General features: G+C 42.6%; 1 protein-coding gene across 1 annotated transcript in view; it reads left to right on the top strand.

Moving 5' to 3' along the window:
• The first annotated feature begins 7,268 nt into the window (after positions 1-7,268).
• LOC124031429 (succinate--CoA ligase [GDP-forming] subunit beta, mitochondrial-like) overlaps positions 7,269-22,320 on the top strand; it is a 149,012-nt gene continuing 133,960 nt past the window's right edge. The window contains exon 1 of the mRNA XM_046342652.1: positions 7,269-7,404. Coding sequence (XP_046198608.1) covers positions 7,288-7,404 — 117 coding nt within the window. The 5' untranslated portion in view covers positions 7,269-7,287. The remainder of the gene's footprint in view (positions 7,405-22,320) is intronic.

Below are 22,320 nucleotides of genomic sequence, written 5' to 3'. Positions count from 1 at the left end.
GAAAACGAACAGAAGGAAAAGCAAAATGACAAGACAATATAAGACAAAACATGACAAAGACAAATTCAACTCCATCTTTCATCGAATCAGATGGCTTTTTCATTACAAAACCATTTGGTGTTGCCAATTATAAAATAAATGATCCAACCACAACTCCATTTTGCTCCTACATGATGTACCTGTGACAAGAACCATTCAATGCTGGTCTGACCAATCGGAATCCAAGCTTCAAGATTGTTTTGATCACATGGACTGGGAAATATTCCGGGCAGCCTCAGAGAATAACATCGAGTTATACGCTGATTCGGTGAGTGAGTTTATCAGGAAGTGCATTGGAGATGTTGTACCCACTGTGACTATTAAAACCTACCCTAACCAGAAACCGTTGATAGATGGCAGTATTTGCACAAAACTGAAAGAGCAAACCACTGCATTTAACCATGGAAATATGACTGGGAATATGGCCTAGTATAAACAGTATAGTTATTCCCACCGCAAGGCAATCAAACAAGCGAAATGTCGGTATAGGGACAAAGTGAGGTCGCAATTCAATGGGATACACATGAGACGCATGTGGCAGGGTCTACAGGCAATTACGACTACAAAAAGAAAACCAGCCACATCACGGACAACGACGTCTTGCTTCCAGACAAACTAAACCCATTCTTTGACCGCTTTGAGGATAATACAGTGCCAACGTTGCGGCCCGCTACCAAGGACTGCGGGCTCCCCTCTCCTTATCAAGGCACAAGTTGAGACCCAAATGCAGACACAGGAGGCAGATGGTTGGAGTCTTACAATGCTTACAATGACTGACGGTTAGATTGGGGTTGGAATCCGGATGACAGGCTGGCTGATGACCCAATAAGGGTGCAGAATGCCTTCCAGAACTGAGACGGGAACCCCGATCGGAGACCATGTCTACCGGGAGTCCATGGATCCGGAAGACATGCTGCACCATAAGCTGGGCCTTCTCCTTGGCAGAAGGTAGTTTGGGGAAAGGGATGAAATGGGCAGGCTTGTAGAACCGATTGATTACCGTCAGAATTACTGTGTTTCCATAAGACGGAGGGAGCCCAGTGACAAAGTTCAGAGATATGAGACCAGGGACGATGAGGGACTGGTGGTGGCTGAAGGAGGCCAGAAGGAGCTTGCCACGGAGTCTTGTTCTGAGAACACACAGTACGTGCAGTGATGAAGGCAGGGACGTCAGGGACCATTGTGTGCCATCAGAAATGTTGTCGGAAGGCTAGTGTACGACGGGGCCCTTGATGACAGGTTAGCCTGGAGGAATGAGCCCATTCCAGGACCAGGGACCGGACTGGGTTAGGGACAAACAGCCGGTTAGCCGGGCCCCTTCAGGTCCAGGTTGGGAGCGTTGCGCCTCGCGAACCAGGTTTTCAACACCCCAATCCACAGTGACAACAAGGCATGAGGTAGCGAGAATGGTTTCAGAAGTCGAGGGTGTGGCAGAGGAACTTTATAGGCTGGTGAGAGCATCAGGCTTCACATCTTTAGACCCAGGATGGTAGGAAATGGTAAAGTTGAATCTGGTAAACAGAAGGGCCCACCGGACCTGCCTTGAGTTGAGACGCTTGGCTGAACGGAGATATTCCAAGTTTTGATGGTCGGTCCAGACCAGGAATGGCTGTTCTGCTCCTTCCAGCCAGTGCCTCCACTCCTCCAATGCCATCTTCACCACCAGGAGTTCTCGGTTGCTAACATCGTAGTTCCTCTCAGCAAGATTGAGACGATGGGACAAGAAGACACAGGGATGAAGCTTTTGGTCCTGGGCAGATCACTGGGACAGGATGGCCTCTCTCCAACATCCGAAGCATCGACTTCCACCACAAATTGATGCGAGGGGTCCGGATGGATGAGAATGGGTGCTATTGTGAACCGATGGGTCAGGTCCACAAAGGCTTTGTTGACAGCTGGAGATCATTTGAACGGTACCTTGAGGGAGGTGAGTGCTGAGAGGGGGGCCACCAGGTGATGTAATCCCGAATGAAACAGCGGTAGAAGTTTGCAAAACCAAGAAACCGTTGCAACTGCACCCTGGACGTTGGATGGAGCCAATCCACCACTGCTTTCACCTTTCCAGGATCCGTCTGAACATTGCCCTCATCAATGACATATCCCAGAAAGTTGATAGAAGAGCGGTGGAACTCACTTCTCGGCTTTCATGAACAATTGGTTCCCCAGGAGTCCCTGGAGGAGCAGTCTGACATGGAGAACATTTTCTTGGGCAGATCTGGAACAAGCAGGATGTCATCCAGGTAGAAGAACACAATCAGGTTTAGCATGTCCCGAAACATTTCATTGACCAAAGCCTGGAAGACAGTGAGTCCAAATTGCATGACCTAGTACTCATAATGTCCACTGGCTGTGTGGAAGGCTGTCTTCCACTCATCCCCCTTGCGCAGCCGAACCAGGTGGTAGGCATTCCAAAGGACCAACTTGGAAAACAAGGTAGCCCCCTGGAGATGTTCAAACACGAGGAGAGGTAGGGGGTAATGAGCTTTGACAGTGATATCGTTATGTACCCGGTAGTCAATGCACGGGCGCAGCATCTTCCACAGTCTTGCTAACATCCTGAGTAGGACGACTTGGGGAAGGCTGTGCTGCTTGAAGGAAGTGGGAATGGCAAAAATGACTCCAATCCAGGATGGAGCTCGGAGCCCAGTCAATCACATGATTTTGTTTTTGTAGCCAGGAAATTCCCAACACAACCGGAACATGGGGAGATGCAATGAGGAGGAAGTGTATGGTCCACTGTGGTTACCAGAAACCCATAATTGAACGGGCACAGTACTATGGGTGACTTCCCCTATAGAGCGGCCGTCCAGTGCCCTAGCATCCATGGGCACAGAGAGAGGCTGAGTGGGAATACCAAGCTCCGAAGCCATCGTGCCATCCATAAGACATTCATCAGCCCCAGAGTCAATGAGCACTCGGAGAAAGATTGGACTCCCCAAGCAGCAATTTGCAGATTGTTGTTCCCAAACTGCCGTAGCCCAGGAGAGCGCCCTTCCAAACATTAGCGTAATGATATATGCTATCTTCGATCGGTTTGAAGAAAATGAAGATGGCTGTAGCTCAAAAATAAGCGAGCACTGTGAAAGAAAATGTCATGAATGCCGCCGAAGGTGGTTCCTCTTGCTGTTTGGGCGGCGCTCAGCGGTTGTCGTCGCCGGCCTACTAGCTGCCACAGATCCCCTTTGCTGTTTCAGTTTGTTTTGTCTGATTAGTCTCACCTGTTTCTTGTTTGGGTTTTGATTTGGTCTATTTAAACCAGGTATGCCCACCTGATTTTGTGCGGGCTTGTTTTCCTGTTCATGTGTGTGGATTCTCGTGGTCGCTTTCCTCCTGCATGTTTGGTCCTGCTTTTGGGCTAGTTAAGTGATGCGCCTTAGTGTTTGGCGTCACCATTACTTGTTGTCCTGGAATAAATGACCACGATTGAACTACCTCTGCTCTCTGCGCCTGACTCCTCCACCCACTACTCCTAGAAGCAGTGATAGAAAACCTCGGCAGGTACCAGGATTCCCCGAATATTGCACTGGAGGAGGTAAGCGGGGTTCATGGGGAGTCGAGATAGGGGAACAATTACAGGGTGATTGGGGGTTTTCAGAGGTGGCAGACAGTCTGAGTAACTCCCTGATTTGCTCCATAATAACCTTTAACCCATGGTCATGTTGATTTGAAAACATACCAGACGAACTTGCACAGAGACCGGAAACACAGGGATAAATACACTGTGGAAAATAAGCGATACCTGGAGGGGGTGGAGACAATCACAAGGACAGGTGAAACAGATCAGGGTGTGACACTCCTTCCCTGTGGCTTATGTGATTAAGACATTTAAATGCGTTAATCCTAGCAAGGCTGCTGTCCCAGATGACATCCCTAGCTGTGTCCTCAGAGCATGCGCAGACTAGCTGGGTGGTGTGTTTATGGACATATTCAATCGCTCCCTATCCCAGTCTGTTGTCCCAACATGCATCAAGATTGCCACCATTGTTCCTGTCCCCAAGAAGGCAAAGATAACTGAACTAAATGACTATCACCCCATAGCACTCACTTCTGTAATCATGAAGTTCATCGAGAGACTAGTCAAGGATCATATCACCTCCACCTTACCTGCACTCCTAGACCAATTTCAGTTTGCATACCGCCCCAACAGGTCCACAGACGATGCAATCGCACACTGGCCTATCCCATCTAAACAAGAGGAATACCTATTTAAGAATGCTGTTCATTGAATACAGCTCAGCATTCAACACCATAGAACCCTCCAAGATCATCATTAAGCTTGAGGCCCTGGGTCTCAACCCCTCCCTGTGCAATTGGGCCCTGGACTTTGACTAGCCGCCCCCAGGCGGTGAAGGTAGGAAACAACATCTCCACTTCGCTGATCCTCAACACTGGGGCCCCACAAGGGTGCATGCTCAGCCCCCTCCTGTACACCCTGTTCACCCATGACTGCGTGGCTATGCACACCTCCAACTCAATCATCATGTTTGCAGACGACACAACAGTAGTGGGCTTGATTACCAACAAAGATGAGACGGCCTTCAGGGAGGTGGTGAGGGCCCTCGGAGTGTGGTGTCAGGAAAACAACCTCACACTCAATGTCAACAAAACAAAGGAGATGATCGTGGACTTCAGGAAACAGCAGAGGGAGCAGCCCCCCATCTACATTGACGGGACAGTAGTGGAGAGGGTGGAGAGTTAAGTTCCTATGCGTACACATCACGGACAAACTGAAATGGTCCAGCCACACAGACAGCGTGGTGAAGAAGGCGCAGCAGCGCCTCTTCAACCTCAGGAGGCTGAAGAAATTTGGCTTGTCACCAAAAAATTAACTTTTACAGATGCACAATTGAGAGCATCCTGTCAGGCTGTATCACAGCCTGGTACGACAGCTGCTCCGCCCATAACCGGAAGGCTCTCCAGAGGGTAGTGAGGTCTGCACAACGCATCACCGGGTGCAAACTACCTGCCCTCCAGGACACCTACATCACCCGATATTACATGAAGGCCAAAAAGATCATCAAGGACAACAACTACCCGAGCCACTGCCTGTTCACCCCACTATCATCCAGAAGGCGAGGTCTGTACAGGTGCATCAAAGCGGGGACGGAGAGACTGAAAAACAGCTTCTATCTCAAGGCCATCAGACTGTTAAACAGCCATCACTAACATTGAGTGGCTGCTGCCAACATATTGACTCAATAATGGAAGAATTGATGTAATCAATTTATCACTAGCCACTTTATATTATATAATGTTTACTGAACCTACATTACTCATCTCATATCTATATACTGTACGATATACCATCTACTGCATCTTGCCATCTTGATGTAATTAAATGTATCATTAGCCACTTTAAATAATGCCACTTTATATAATGTTCTCATACCCTACATTACTCATCTCATCTGTATATACGGTACCATCTACTGCATTTGCCGTTCGGCCATCTCTCATTTATATATTTTTATGTACATATTCGTATTCATTCCTTTACACTTGTGTGTGTATAAGGTAGTTGTTGTGAAATTGTTAGGTTATATTACCTGTTAGATATTACTGCATGGTCGGAACTAGAAGCACAAGCATTTCGCTACACTCGCATTAACATCTGCTAACCATGTGTATGTGACAAATACATTTGATTTGATTTACCAGGGATCTCTTCACAGTTCCCAAGTCCAAAGCGAATTCACACCAATGCATAGTATTATACAAAGCCATGATCGCATGGAACTCCCATCTCCAATTACTCAAGCAAACAGCAAAATTACCTTCAAACGTTTTATAAAACATGTCACGGCAAAATAGGGACTGAAAAAAGGCCCACACAGACACACTCTCAAACTCACACACACAGGACACTACACACTCACAAACATAATAACACACTATCATTTTCTCACACACATATAATATGCACTTGCATTCACACCCACTCACATACAATCATATATGCTGCTGCTACTCTGTTTATCATACACCTTTATTCATACATTTTCTACCTTTATCACTCCAGTATCCCTGCACATTGTACATATGCTACTGGAACTGACTGACACTGTTATAATATGCTTTCTTACTTTCACTTGTTTTTCTCATTTGAGTTTTTGTGCTACATTATGTTGTATGTAGTATGACATTAATTATTGTATTGTTTGGTTTACAGCTTGCAAGAAAGGCATTTCATTGTACTTGGGCATGTGACATTAAAACTAGAAGAACTCGAAAAACTAGAAACTAGAAAAACACACATTATTCTTTAGTTGTTTTGTTTGTATATACAGTACTAGTCAAAAGTTTGGACACACCTACTAATTCAAAGGTTTTCCTTGATTTTTTTTACTATTTTCCACATTGTAGAATAATAGTGAAGACATCAAACTATCAAATAGCACATATGGAATCATGCAGTAACCGTTTGCCTTGATGACAGCTTTACACATTCTTTGCCATTCTCTCAACCATCTTCATGACATAGTCACCTGGAAATAATTGTAATTAACAGGTGTGCCTTGGTAGGATAAAATGTAAGCTTCCCCAAATTGAAACTCACGAGCTGACTATGGTCTTCACTATAACACCCATAAAAAGTGTTTGCTCTCATGGATGCTGCTGAGGGGAGGACAGCAAATGGAATAGAGCAAATTAAATGGCATCAAACACATGGAAACCATGCATTTGACACCATTCCAGCTATTCCGCTCCGGCCATTACCATGAGGCCGTCCTCCCCAATTAAGGAGCCACCATCCTCCTATGGCGTGCAAACATAAGAGGTCCCATGAAAAAAAAAAACATGCTGCCTATGAAAATCAAAGGCCAATCCAAGTGATTTGTTCGGGCGCCTGCTAAAGACATGACTCAAACAAGAACCAATTTGCCATTCATACAGTACAAATGTTTGAGGCTCTCTCTCACTAGATTGTAGCCTACAATGTACACACATGATATCAGTTTGTGAGTGATTTGGAGATTGGAGATATGTTTATTTAAACATTATAAAGCAAAACTTTTATAAACAATGGCAACCGTGGTCATGTTAATCTGAGCCTTGCTGTTGGAAAACCACATTAGTGTCCGATTTTCAGATGTTGCACTTTCACCTCCCCCACTAAACTCCGCAACTTTCCTCTATGGTCGGTTGCTTTAGCCTTACCACTCTAATGCGCCCAGACCCTTCTCGGTTGAATATTTTTGCAACGCCCACTTCCGCCAGCCTCCCTATCACCGGTCAGATTGCGCGCACATGGTCCTTCACAGTGATATTTTCCGCGTCAACATGGCGGCATCCATCGTATCCCAGACTGTAGCGAGAGGACTACGTGGAGCAAGCGCCAAGCACTTGTTTCTTGACAAATTCAAGGTACCGACATAATTTATAAATGTTCACAATATGCTTCTGATGTTATAATGGCTGGTTCCAGTGTAGTGCATTCGCTGTCATTGTCACAGACAGGTCTCGAGCTCTACATACAGCCTGACAGCTGTAGCCAGAAACGGACAGCTTAAAGTTAAGAAACAGCTCGCTGATGAGCGTGTCCAGTCCATTATCTTACCAACGGCGAGATAAATGTAATGACATTTCATAACACACGTTCAAAAGAAGACAACTATTATTCGAACACGACATCAGCACTGTCATATTTGATTTCCATCACAAGATCAGCATGCGTTTGTCTTCCCTGTCCTTGTGTAGTGCAACGTTAGAGCCACTAGATAAAGTACCTTTATCCAATCAGCTTGGTAATTTTTTAAATGCCGATTTGAATAGATACTATATAGTGTCATTGTGCTGGATCGCTATTGTTGCAGTGGTAAAACTGTAGTGCTGAATTGAGTATTAAGTGTCATTGACAACAGAATAGCTGCTAATTAATTAGGAATATTTGCGTGGAAACATTTTGAGCTAGTTTTGCAAGGCTGATCATGTAAAAACAATGTCACGGAGGTGTATCGAGTATAAAACCAAAATGTCATTGATTGACCTCTTTGTTTTTCCTGTGATAATTCACTATGCAACCTTTGACCCTAGTTGACTGACTAAAATGCTGACAAGTGTTTAATAGTAATGTCAGCTTTCAAGATGTGGTAATAGTTCAAAGGTCAGTGCTATTTGGACTTTAAGCTTTATGATTAATGTAGATAACGTTTTAATGTTGCTAAATAGATTCTATGAATTTGAACTTTGTGCACCATGGCAGATTTTTGGGAGTTTGCACAGTTGTAGCATTTTGTCAGTGACACCTGGGGATAAAGATTAACTTGGGAGTGGATGTGGCTGGATGTCTTTGTTTACTCTTTCCAAACCTCCATGAAATATACTGACACAATTAGAGTAGCTAATGTCCTCTGTACTACAGCAGTGTTATTTAGTTGTGAAGAACATGTTTTTGAAAGAAGTGAGTGATTCCTCACGAAACCCAGACAGATTTTCACGCTGGATGATTGACATAATTGACATTTGTATCTAAAAACATAATTGAGAAATAATTCATAAAATTGAATATTTATTACATTTTGTCTTACACAGGACTCCATTAACTCCACTGTTTAATATGTAGGTGCCACAAAGAAAACATTGGTGTCATAAGAAGCTTTACCGCTTGCTCTAATATAAGTCATATTTTCATTTGAAAAACTTTTTTAGTTTGAACAACTTTTTAAAAACTTTTTTTAACATTAAAGCTAGACGGAAGCCACAAGCAACACCGGAGATATTATGATGAGTGAGATGCAACACTTCACTCTCACACAGTCACACACAGTATCTGCACGGGCGTCTAACTGTTCACAGCGTGGTGGCCAGGGCATCAAAACAGCGTAGATGTTGAGCCTCGTGCTTCAACGCTCTAAGTTGTTTTGCGGAAATTGACCCACTATGCAGTCTACTTCATGTCGCTGAGTAAACCTTTTAATTCATGAATATTGAAAAATAGAAACATGATTATTGAAAACATTTTTTTTTGTCTAATTAAAAACCCTTTAACTGGCACACAGAAGTACATAGATGACATTTTGTTTGCGCTGAAACGTTTGTATTTAGCCCTAATATAGGCCAACAATAAATACATACATTTGCATGACTTAAAATTGGATAACACATCTCAAACAGCCGGTTGAGTTGCCCAGTTAGGGTAAACTCATTTTGTATTGAAATTTGCAAAGACTTTTTAAATAATGATAAAAAAGTATGCATTTTAATGAACATTGTCTGCTTCCTTTATAATTGAAGACCGGCATAGGTAAATGACTGATATCAAATACGAATAAAATAGTTGTCAAAATATTAATGTAAATTAACATGTTTACTGTTTATATGCTCATAATTATGGCTGACCCCATAATTACGAGCATAAACGGTATATCATACATATACACACACACACACACACACACACAATGCATTCAAAGTATCCAGACCCCATTACTTTTTCCACATTTTATGTTACAGCCTCATTCTAAAATGTATTAGTTTTTTTTACTCATCCAGCTACACACAATACCCCATAATGACAAAGCAAAAACAGTTTAGATTTTTTTGCAAATGTATAATTACATTTTTATTTTTTAAATAACACATTTACATAATTATTCAGACCCTTTACTCAGTACTTTGTTTAAACACATTTTTGGAAGCGATTACAGCAGTCTTCTTGGCTGTGACACTACAAACTTGGCACACCTGTATTTGGGGAATTTCTCCCAATCTCTGCAGATTCTCTCAAGCTCTGTTTGGTTGGATGGGCAGCATCGCTGCACAGTTATTTTCAGGTCTCTCCAGAGTTGTTCGATAGGGTTCAAGTCCGGGCTCTGGCTGGTCCACTCAAGGACATTCGGAGACTTGTCCTGAAGCCATTCCCGCGTTGTCTTGGCTGTGTGCTTTGGGTTGTTGTCCTGATGGAAGGTGAACCTTCGCCCCAGTCTGATGTCCTGAACGCTGGTTTTCATCAATCTCAATGTACTTTGCTCTGTTCCTCTTTGCGTCAATCCTGACTAGTCTCCCAGTACCTGCTGCTGAAAAACATCAACACAGCATGATGCTGCCACCGCCATGCTTCACCGTAGGAATGGTGCCAGGTTTCCTCCTGACGTGACGCTTGGCATTCAGGCCAAAGCGTTCAATCTCGTTTCTGAGAGTCCTTTAGGTTCCATTTGGCAAACTTCAAGTGGGCTGTCATGTGTCTTTTACTGAGGAGTGGCTTCCATCTGGCCATCTACCACAAAAACCTGATTGTTGGAGTGCTGCAGAGATGGTTGTCCTTCTGGAAGGTTCTCCCATCTCCACAGAGGAACTCTGGAACTCTGTCAGAGTGACCATTGGGTTCTTGGTCTCCTCCCTGACCAAGACCCTTCACCCCCGATTGCTCAGTTTGGCCGGGCGGCCAGCTCTAGGAAGAGTCTTGGTGGTTCCAAACTTCTTCCATTTAAGAATAATGGAGGCCAGTGTTCTTGAGCCTTCAATGCTGCAGGCAGTTTTAGGTATCCTTCCCCAGATAGCCTCGACACAATCCTGTCTTGGAGCTGTATGGACAATTCCTTTGATCTTTGTGCATGTCAGAGCGAAAACCAAGCCATATCAACTGAGACCTTATATCGACAAGTGTGTGCATTTCCAAATCTTGCCTAATCAATTGAATTTACCACCGGTGGAATCCAATCAAGTTGTTTCCAATTATCATCCTTGAGATGTTTCTACAGGATACACATGAGCTCAATTTCAAGTCTCATAGCAAAGGGCCGGAATACTTATGTAAATAAAGGCAAACATTTTCTAATACCTGCTTTTTCTTTGTCATTATGGGGTGTTGGAATCGGCTAAACTTTGAACTTTGCGATGTTAAATAAATCATTGGAAAGAAACATTGAGTGAAAGAGACTGGGTTTCATGTCAGAAGTTAATGGTTCACTGAAGAAAGACCCAAGGCTTTGGAATGTGTTGGGTGGACGAGAGGAGAGTAACGTGTTGAGACGGATGGACATCTGGATTAGGGGAAGGAGTGGTTGAGGACAGATTCCCTTAACATTTACATTTACATTTAAGTCATTTAGCAGACGCTCTTATCCAGAGCGACTTACAAATAAGGGTTTAGTATCCTGTTACCTTCCTGTAGAACCATAATATGTAAGGATGGGAGAGAATGAGTGTCTTAAGTGGGATCTATATAACTGTGGTGGTAAAATGTTTTGCTGTCTGAATTACAGCTGTACAGAACCTTTGGGAATAATTAAACTTGGTTAAAGCTTCTCTCGTGTACTAACAGGGGTATTGTGAGTAGATTGAGGAAAATGCGCTGTATATGGAAAAATACTTTTAAAAATGTAAACCAATCGATTGGTCGAAAGAAGACTGATTTTAGTCGACCAATGTCTTTTTTTGTCGGGAACAGCTCAACATATCTGTAAAATTACATGACTGAATAATATTGTGAAACATATTGAAGATAACAGGCAGATGGAATTTAAAAAATAATAATAATATTTACCATTTACACAGACCAAAAAAATCCTATAACAATTTGTACATAATTGCTAGCTTTGACTAAATTTCTTTCCCTTAAATGGGCAACTCAACCGCCTTGTAGAGCATTTATTCCCCAAAAGTTCCTCACATTTTAATTTAATTCCAAAATTATGTTTGAGTTTTATTATAGGCCTGTAATTTACATTTTATATACGTGTATATATGTGTGATGTTAGAAAAACCAAACGTTCACGTCCTGGTTTAACCATTTTTGAATGTTTGTTTAAAAGAAATACTGGATTCCGATAATGAAAACCTGATCATTTTACTAAATTACATCGGTTGAGATGACTAAATATGCCTAATAAAATGAATGCGTTTTAATTTTTAAAATTAACTGCCCGGTTGAGCTGCCTGTTAAAGGGATTATACACTCTACGGGCATATCAAAGTAGCAGTGAAATGGATTCAAAATAGTTGCCCTCTGCTGGTGGTTTGCAGGATGTGCAATGATACAAGTAAATGAACGGCTATGATTTTCTTACATTGTGATTTAAAAACAAAATATGTCATTTTCTCTGTATAAAATGGGCCATACATTTTTAAAATGAGCAGAGATAACATTCTGGAACTTTGATATGCCCGTAGAGTATATTAAACTCAGCAAGAAAATAAACCCTGTCTTTTCAAAGATAATTCGCAAAAATCCAAATAACTTCACAATTCGTAAAAATCCAAATAACTTCACAGGTCTTCATTGTAAAGATTTTTAAACACTTTCACATGCTTGTTCAATGAACCATAAACAATTAATGAACATGCATCTGTGGAACGGTCATTAACACACTAACAGTTTACAGCCGGTAGGCAATTAAGGTCACAGTTCTGAAGATTTATCACACTAAAAGAGGCCTTTCTACTGACTCTGAAAAACACCAAAAGAAAGATGCCCAGGGTCCCTGCTCATCTGTGTGAACGTGCCTTAGGCATGCTGCAAAGAGGCATGAGGACTGCAGATGTGGCCAGGGCAATAAATGGCAATGTCTGTACTGTGAGACGCCTAAGACAGCGCTACAGGGGACAGGACGGGCAGCTGATAGTCTCCTCGCAGTGACAGACCACATGTAACAACACCTGCACAGAATTGGTACATCCGAACATCACACCTGCGGGACAGGCACAGGATGGCAACAACAACCGCTCGAGTTACACCAGGAAGGCACAATCCCTCAGTCAGTGCTCAGACTGTGCAATAGGCTGAGAGAGGCTGGACTGAGGGCTTGTAGGGCTGTTGTAGTAAGGCAGGTCCTCACCAGACATCACTGGCAACAACGTCTCCTATGGGCACAAACCCACCGTTGCTGGACCAGACAGGACTGGCAAAAAGTGCTCTTCACTGACGAGTCGCGGTTTTGTCTCACCAGGGGTGATTTTATCGTCGAAGCAATGAGCGTTACACCAAGGCCTGTACTCTGGAGCGGGATCAATTTGGAGGTGGAGGGTCACAGCATCATCAGGCTGTGCTTGTTGTTATTGCAGGCAATCTCAACGCTTTGCGTTACATGGAAGACATCCTCCTCCCTCATGTGGTACACTTCCTGCAGGCTCATCCTGACCTTCCAGCATGACAATGCCACCAGCCATACTGCTCGTTCTGTGCGTGATTTCCTGCAAGACCGGAATGTCAGTGTTCTGCCATGGCCAGCGAAGAGCCCGGATCTCAATCACATTGAACACGTCTGGGACCTGTTGGATCGGAGGGTGAGGGCTAGAGCCATTCACCCCAGAAATGTCAGTGAACTTGCAGGTGCCTTGCTGGAAGAGTGGGGTGACATCTCACAGCAAGAATGGGCAAATCTGTTGCAGTCCATGAGGAGGAGATGCACTGCAGTACTTAATGCAGCTGGTGGCCACACCAGATACTGACTTTTGATTTTGACCCCTCTTTGTTCAGGGACACATTATTCAATTTCTGTTAGTCACAGGTCTATGGAACTTGTTCAGTTCATGTCTGAGTTGTTGAATCTTATGTTCATACAAATATTTACACATGTTTGCTGAAAATGAACTCAGTTGACAGTGAGTGAACATTTATTTTTTTCTGAGTATGTTCAACAATATATTGAAACATCTAAATTGTTATTTTCAATTCATAAATTGTACAAAATGTTATAGAAATGAAATACTACTCATATTACAGAGCAGTAAAGCTTCATGTGAAACCGATGAAACCTATTGGAGTCTTAAAGGAGGCCTGGGTAAAGCCAAAATGTCATAAATATGCCAACTTTTATGAATTATTTCTCAATTATGCTTTTGGATACAAATGTTTACAGACGTGTCAACACTTCCTCCAAAGGACTATTCTATGGATACATTTGTTTTGTCTGGGTTTGAGAAATTACTCGTATGGGCTATTTGGGGGTCACAGTTTGAAGGTCGCTGAGTGTTTTATTGGACTATTCGTATTGGCCACAATGTCTATACTGAAAGTTATATTGCTGTTGCGAAAGTAGACTAAAATATGGTGAGCTTCACAAATATTGGGGCAGTGAAAATTGGTGTTTTGGTCTGTACTCCAGCACTTTGGTCCCATATTCTTAGCACACAATGATTACATCAACCTTGTGACTCTACAAACTTGTTGGATGCATTTGTTTTTTGTTTGTATTTCAGATTATATTGTGCCCACAGGGTGTCTGGGATGATGTTTGCCATGACGAGCCTTTCAAAGCATTTGTCTGCGGGCATCATTTCTATTATGATCAATGTAATCATCATTATTTCCCTTTCTTCAGAGGTGATATGCACGGAGTGCACAGTTTCCCTGGTACCTACTTCTACCCACATATTATCTGCCCGAAGCCCTGGACACAGTTACTGTATAACTCTCCCTCCCACGACTAGGCTAACTCGAACAACACTCTTAGCAAGAGCAGAAGACCATCCCCCCTACTCACACATGGGTACTTGCTGCTTGAAAAATCTAGTTTGGTATTCTGTGTATGGTGCTAAGTAAGCATACATTTTCATCTCGTTGGTATAATGAGACAGTCCCTAGCTACTACAGCTATCTGGAAGAAGGCTTCGGATAATGAAAAAGCACACACTGCCAAGTTGTATTACATTGCACATCTTTATATTGAAAAAAACGTTCAATTTTGAAGATGATGCTAGTAACCAGAGTTTCCAGTGTGCATGTGATAAAGGAAGTAACTCGATTCAATTGGATAGCATTAGATAGATATATTGTAGTATTTTCTCTTACCCTTGTGTTATTGAGATATCAAGATAGGCTGTGTTGTTGAGCTCAGCAATTTTGCCTCCAGATTCTAGCCTAGATGGGTGTGTTAATTACCCTCAGCTTCAGGGGTTAAAGCACCCCCACCTTCCTTTCAGCCTCTCCTTGTGTTCACACTTCATCCACATGCGAGCCTCAGCGCAATCTGCAGGGCCCTGGATGTCTGCCAGCAATCCAAACAATTAATAGTTTTACTCAGTGACGGCACACGCACACTGACTTCAGCACCGCTATTCTACCCCAGTGGTACATTTACGCAGAACTTCTAATCTAAGTTTCCTGGCTGTAGCACCTGGTTTTGATACCCTCTCTCTCTTATGGGCCCGCTGCCGACGTGATAAGAGTAACGATCCAGGAGGCTGTTGTCTGTGGCACAGTATCAGAGCCCGTTCAAGATGACTGACTGACTGGCAGGTAGAGTCACAATGGAGTCTCATCGGCTATGACAGTCATCTGCTCCACAGAGAATTCAATTTCCAATGATTTGTCAATAACAATGCGCAGGAGATCACAATATTTCAGATGGGGAATGTGGGGGAGAGAAAGTTATGGGTGGTGATTTATGAGAAAAAAAATCTCCTAAATTCTTGTCTGCACAGCGAGATAATCCTCTGGCTTTTAAATGATTATTTTTTACTGTTGCCACACTGTGCTGAATTTGAACATTTGCAAAACAAAATGTCACAGCTCTTGCCCCGTAGTACTAACCAGCCTCAGCCCAACGTCAGCGTTGTGAGTGGGATTCTGTAGCGAAAGAGGCGCTCAATGAGACTCTGTCCTGAATATTTTAGCGAGGGGGTGGGGGCTGCGACGACTCTGGTTGCTGGAACTTCAAAAGTCAGGCGGTTTTCCCATCTGTCTACAGCAAGAGCACATTTACATTTCCTTCCCGTGGGGGATACAGTAGACCAAGTTAGCTGTAACTGGATTTGAATATAATTTCGCCAAGGTTAATAGCCATTTCTGTAGCTCATAAGAGGTGTTTAGGCCTTTTCAATAATGTAGAAGGGCTGCGATCATTCTGAATTTGGCAGCCTCCAAAGCAAGAACGTAATGAAGGAATGCACTCATACCAATCCAGTCAATTTCGTTCTTTACTGATGATAATTCGGAAACGGCATCAGTTGAAATGGAAGAATAAAGAGCACTATTGTAAAAAATAAAATCAGGATATAGGCTACTGTAGGGCATTGACCTTCACTAGGCCTACATCTATTCCTCTTGCAAGAATGGTCAAATGTTCACACTTCCGTAGCTCCCACATCCTGCACAAGTCATCCCAGTATGAGTGCACTTTGACAGACTGAGCATCCAAACATCTTTCCTCAGTCTTACCTTCCCTCATGACCTGACACCTGCAATTACGTCTCCCTATGACGTCTCTTAATAACTATGCTAATTGCTAAACGTCCTATCTGGACAGCCAGAGTCTTGAGTTTGTTCTCCCGCTAAGCCTGTCTGCAGCAGATTAGGCCCTCCTGTTCCTCACATTGCCGATTGATGCAAATCTCCGTGATCTAAATCCTGTAGCCATGCTCCACTACTCCTGCCTCACCTTTGTTCCCCCTTTCTACCACAACACTGCTCCCATCCCAAACAGGCAGACGTCATGGTTCACGCCTTCCACCATGGCTTAATGGAGCCTCCTCCAGATCTCCTCTAATTCCTGTCATGGCCGGGACGTGACCTTGGCTTACACAGGCCAAGGACTTAAACTACATGTCTTTAGAATGGCAAGGATGAGATCAACTGAGAAAGGACAGTGGTGATTAGTGACTGGGGGGTAGTTGCATATCGGGATATTATTTGACACATCGTATAGTTTTGGCAATATTGTAATATTTGTGTAGTTGGCTGCACCTGCACAAAAACCACAGTATTTTTCCTTCATAGCTTGTTCTGTCTTTTTTAAAATAGGGAGCCAATTACTTTTCAGCACTTATTTCCATGACTGATCAAAACAACATGTTTTCTCATTGCTTTTTTGTGTCCATCTGCTGCAGACATATCGTGAGCAATGTGTTTGGAACATCGAATCTCAAAATCACAGTATTGTATGGCAATACATATAGAATCGTGAGAATCGCAATATATATCGTATCAGCACGTAAGTATCGTGATAATATTGGGAGCTCCCTGGAAATTCCCAGCCCTATTGAGGATGTTGTAGAAGAAACAAGGAAGTAACTACATTACAGAGAGAGTAAGAGGTTCTGTTAGGTCCATTCCATTCAAACAGAGTTTGACTCTTATTTTATTTAACAAGGGAAAGCCCATTGAGACACAGAGTCTCAAGGGAGACCTGGCCAAGTAAGCAGCAACAATCAGTACATTACATAGTTAAAACATACATGATCCAGCCTAAAAAAAAAGCATTTACTCTGAACAGTCTCCCATCAATATTTTAAGTTCATTCACTGACACTAACATATCTAGATGAAGCATGGATTGTAGACTATTCCATGCGTCTGGTGCACAAGAAGAGAAGGCAGTCTTGCCTAATACTGTAAATGTCCTGGGGACTTAGTAGCAACCACCTAGCAGACTGGGTATGGTAACTGCTGGTGGTGAAAGAGACCAGACTACAGAGGTAAATAGGGAGGTTACCCAAAATGGCTTTGTAGATGAACGCATACATTTGTGTCTTTCTGCTCACAAAGTGAGATCCAACCTACCATTTGGTACAATGTGCAATGACAGGAAAACTGTGGGTGTTCTGTCATCAACATTTAATTAGTCCATTCGTTTGAAGGGACTATACGTCTGTTTTTTCCGAATAAATGCTGATCTGAATTAAGCTACTAGGCCCAATGCTTCATCGTGCGTGATATCACTACATGGTTGGTTTATATGTGAGGATTTACAGATGATTCACATTGGCCTGTTTACGCTGCCTTTCTGCCCCTTATTTCAGGGTCGCCTCCATCACTGCTAACTAGTATGCAGTGGCTGTCTAATTACAATACAGCCCATCTTTATGAGTCAGAACTAATAGCAAACTACCCCCTCATTAGCTGGAAAACATTTAACTGCAATCAGGACAAGCAATGATTTTTATAACAAAATCTAAGTGCAGTGTCTATCCATATACCGGGTTCTGGTCTTGGTAAGTGAATCAGGATTCCAAATCCCTTTAAACTCAACCGGATGGTTCGCTAAACAGAGGCAAAGGGCATGAGTTCAAAACCTGAATAGGAACAAATCAATTCGGTACAATTGGCAAACTGGCAATTTGTTAATTTCTTAAACATTTGATAAAGCCCCTTAAGGAGCATTCTGGTTAATTAACTGGGAGGCCATCCATTGGTGCTAATTAGCCAGAGTCTTTTCAAAGGGTTAGGGCCTGGCCATGACTACTAATGAGAATTTTAACCCCAGGAGACATCTAGGGACTCCACTGTATTAGAAAAGATTCAGAACTGTCGACACATCCTCTAGAAACTGTCTGGCTGGCTCTCAGATTCAGAACTGTCGACACATCCTCTAGAAGCTGTCTGGCTGGCTCTCAGATTCAGAACTGTCGACACATCCTCTAGAAACTGTCTGGCTGGCTCTCAGATTCAGAACTGTCGACACATCCTCTAGAAGCTGTCTGGCTGGCTCTCAGATTCAGAACTGTCAACACATCCTCTAGAAGCTGTCTGGCTGGCTCTCAGATTCAGAACTGTCGAAACATCCTCTAGAAGCTGTCTGGCTGGCTCTCAGATTCAGAGCACAGAGGAGGGAAGAGACTAAACACATGCATATAGGATCACTTTTGTGGTGTTTAACAAAGACAAAAACAAGAATGCACTTTTCTTGTGAAGCTTGTAGGCCTACATGCATTCGGAAAGTATTCAAACCTTGACTTTTTGCACCTTTTACGTTGCAGCCTTATTCTAAAATGGATTATAAAATATATTCAGCAATCTACACACAATACCCAATAATGACAAAGTAAACAGATTTTAGCAAATTTATATCTAAAAAAATAGGTAATAAGGGATCTGTTTTATTTGTGTATTCAGACCCTTTGCTATGAGACTTGAAATTGAGCTCAGGTGCATCCTTGTTTCCATTGACCATCCTTGATGTTTCTACAACTTGATTGGAGTCCACCGGTGGTAAATTCAATTGATTGGACGTGATTTGGAAAGGTGATGTCTATGTAAGGTCCTACACTTGATAGCGCATGTCAGAGCAAAAACCAAGCCATGAGGTCGACGGAATTGTCCGTAGCTCTCCGGGACATGATTGATTTGTTGAGGCACAGATCTGGAGAAGGGTACCAAAACATTTCTGCAGCATTGAAGGTCCCCAAGAATACAGTGCCCTCCACCATTCTTAAATGGAAGAAGTTTGGAACCAGAAAGACTCTTCATAGAACTGGCCACCTGGTCAAACCGAGCCATCGGAGAAGGGCCTTGGACAGGGAGGTTTCCAAGAACCCAATGGCCACTCTGACAGAGCTCCAGAGTTGCTCTGTGGAGATGGTAGAACCTTCCAGAAGGACAACCATCTCTGCAGCATTCCACCAATCAGGCCTTTATGGTACAGTGGCTAGACGGAAGCCACTCCTCAGTAAAAGGCAAATGACAGTCTGCTTGGAGTTTCAGGGACTGGGAGGTCTAGTCCGGGTCGAGGGAAAGATGAGCAAAGTACAGAGATCCTTTCTGAAAGCCTGCTCCAGAGCGCTCAGGACCTCAGACTGGGGCGAAGGTTCACCTTTCAACAGGACAATGACCCTAAGCACACAGCCAAGACAATGGAGCAGTGGCTTGGGGACAAGTCAAATGCCTTGAGTGGCCCTGCCAGAGCCCGGACTTGAACCCGACCGAACATCTCTGGAGTAGAGGTCGACCGATTATGATTTTTCAACGCCGATACAGATTATTGGAGGACCAAAACAGTCGATACCGTTTAATTGGCCAATTTAAAAATGTATTATTATTTATAATAAATCAAAGAATTGTACAAAATCTGTAATGACAATTAAAACAATACTGAATTAACTTAATATAAAACAAATTAAACTAGTTCAATTTGGTTTAAATAATGCAAAAATAATGTTGAATTTGTGCCATGTAAAAAAGCTAACGTTTAACCTCTCTGAACCACCCATACCAAATCCAGGATAATTGTCATCAGCAACGCTGAATAGCATAGCGCCACAGTCAAATAATATTACTAGAAAATATTCATATTCATGAAATGACAAGTGCAATATTGCAAAACAGCGTTTTGTTAATCCACCTGTCGTCTCAGATTTAGAAGTTATGCTTTACAGCGAAAGCAATACAAGCGTTTGTAAGTTTATCGATCTCTTGACAAAACAATAAGTACACTTAGCATCAGGTAACTTGGTCACGAAATTCAGAAAAGCAATCAAATGAATTGTTTACCTTTGATCTTCGGATGTTTTCACTCACGAGACTGTTAGACAACAAATGTTCCTTTTGTTCCATAAAGATATTTTTTATATACAAATATCTCCGTTACTTTGGTGCGTTATGCCCAGGAATCCACCGGAAAGAGCGGTCACAATAATGTAGACAAATTCAAAATTCTATCCATAATGTCCACAGAAACATGTCAGATGTTTTTTATGATCAATCCTCAGGGTGTTTTTCAAATATCTATTTGATAATATATCAACCGGGAAAGCTGGCTTTTTCACTAGGACCGGGAGTAACAATGGCCGCCTTTCTCTTTTTGCGCACAATTCACTCAGAGCCCCCACCTATCCGCTTACGCAATATGGTCGTTCACGCTCATTCTTCAAAATAAAAGCCTGTTGACACCTTGAGGAAGCGATAGGAAAAGGAATCTGGTTGATATCCCTTTAAATGGAGCAATGGGAACATGGAGTTTTCAAAATAGAAGCCACTTCCTGGTTTGATTTTACTCAGGGTTTCGCCTGCAATATCAGTTCTGTTATACTCATACAATAATTTGACAGTTTTGGAAACTAGAGTTTTCTATCCTATTCTGTCAATTATATGCATATTCTAGCATCTGGTCCTGAGAAATAGGCAGTTTTACTTTGGGAACGTTATTTTTCCAAACATAAAAATAGTGCCCCCTAGCTTCAAGAAGTTAAGTTCCTTGCTCAGAAAATGAGAACATATTAAAGTTGGTGGTTCCTTTTAACATGAGACTTCAATATACCAAGGTAAGAGGTTTTAAGTGGTAGTTATGTAGTATTTATAGGACTATTTCTCTCTATACCATTTGCATTTCATATACCTTTGACTATTGGATGGTCTTATAGGCACTATAGTATTGCCAGTGTAACAGTATAGCTTCCGTCCCCCTCCTCGCCCCTACCTGGGCTCGAACCAGGAACACATCGACAACATTCACATTCGAAGCATCGTTACCCATCGCTCCACAAAAGCCACGGCCCTTGCAGCGCAAAGGGAATAACTACTCCAAATCTAAAAGCGAGTGACGTTTGAAACAGTATTAGCACACACCCAGATAACTAGCTAGCCATTTCACATTGGTTACACCAGCCATTAGGCTGATAGGCTTGAAGTCATAAACAGCGCTGTGCTTGCGAAGAGCTGCTGGCAAAACGCACGAAAGTGCTGTTTGAATGAATGATTACGGGCCTGCTGCTGCTCAGTCAGACTGCTCTATCAAATCAGACTTAATTATAATATAATAACACACAGAAATACGAGCCTTTGGTCATTAATATGATCGAATCCAGAAACTATAATTTCCAAAACAAAACGTTTATTTCAGTGAAATACGGAACCGTTCGGTATTTTATCTAACGGGTGGCATCCCTAAGTCTAAATATTCTTGTTACATTGCACAACCTTCAATGTATGTCATAATTACGTAAAATTCTGGCAAATTAGTTCGCAATGAGCCAGGCAGCCTCAAACGGTTGCATATACCCTGACTCTGCATGCAATAAACGCAAGATAAATGACAATTTCACCTGGTTAATATTGCCTGCTAAACTGGATTAGTAGTTATAACTAGTGATTAGGATTGTTTTTTTATAAGATAAGTTTAATGCTAGCTAGTTATTTACCTTGGCTTCTACTGCATTCGTGTAACAGGCAGGCTACTCGTGGAATGCAATGGTTAGAGCGTTGGACTAGTTAACTGTGCGGTTGCAAGATTGGAACCCCTGAGCTGACAAGGTGAAAATCTGTTCTGCCGCTGAACAAGGCAGTTTGCCTAGGAACTGTGGGTTGTCATTGAAAATAGGAATGTGTTCTTAACTGACTTGCCTAGTTAAATAAAAGGTAACAATTATTTTACATTTTTAAATTTTTTAAATTTAAATAATCAGAAATCGGCACCCAAAAATACAGATTTCCGATTGTTGAACTTGAAATCGGACTTAATTAATCGGCCATTCCGATTAATCAGTCGACCTTTACTCTGGAGAGACCTGAAAGTAGCTGTGCAGTGACTCTTCCCAGCCGACCTGGCAGAGCTTGAGGATATGCTAAGTAGAAGGGGAGAAACTTCCCAAATACAGGTGTGCAAAGCTCATAGCACCATACCCAGGAACA

Source organism: Oncorhynchus gorbuscha, linkage group LG03 (assembly GCF_021184085.1).
Source record: "Oncorhynchus gorbuscha isolate QuinsamMale2020 ecotype Even-year linkage group LG03, OgorEven_v1.0, whole genome shotgun sequence".
In the NCBI taxonomy this organism is placed as follows: Eukaryota; Metazoa; Chordata; class Actinopteri; order Salmoniformes; family Salmonidae; genus Oncorhynchus; species Oncorhynchus gorbuscha.
This window is presented reverse-complemented; position numbering and strand designations above follow the sequence as displayed.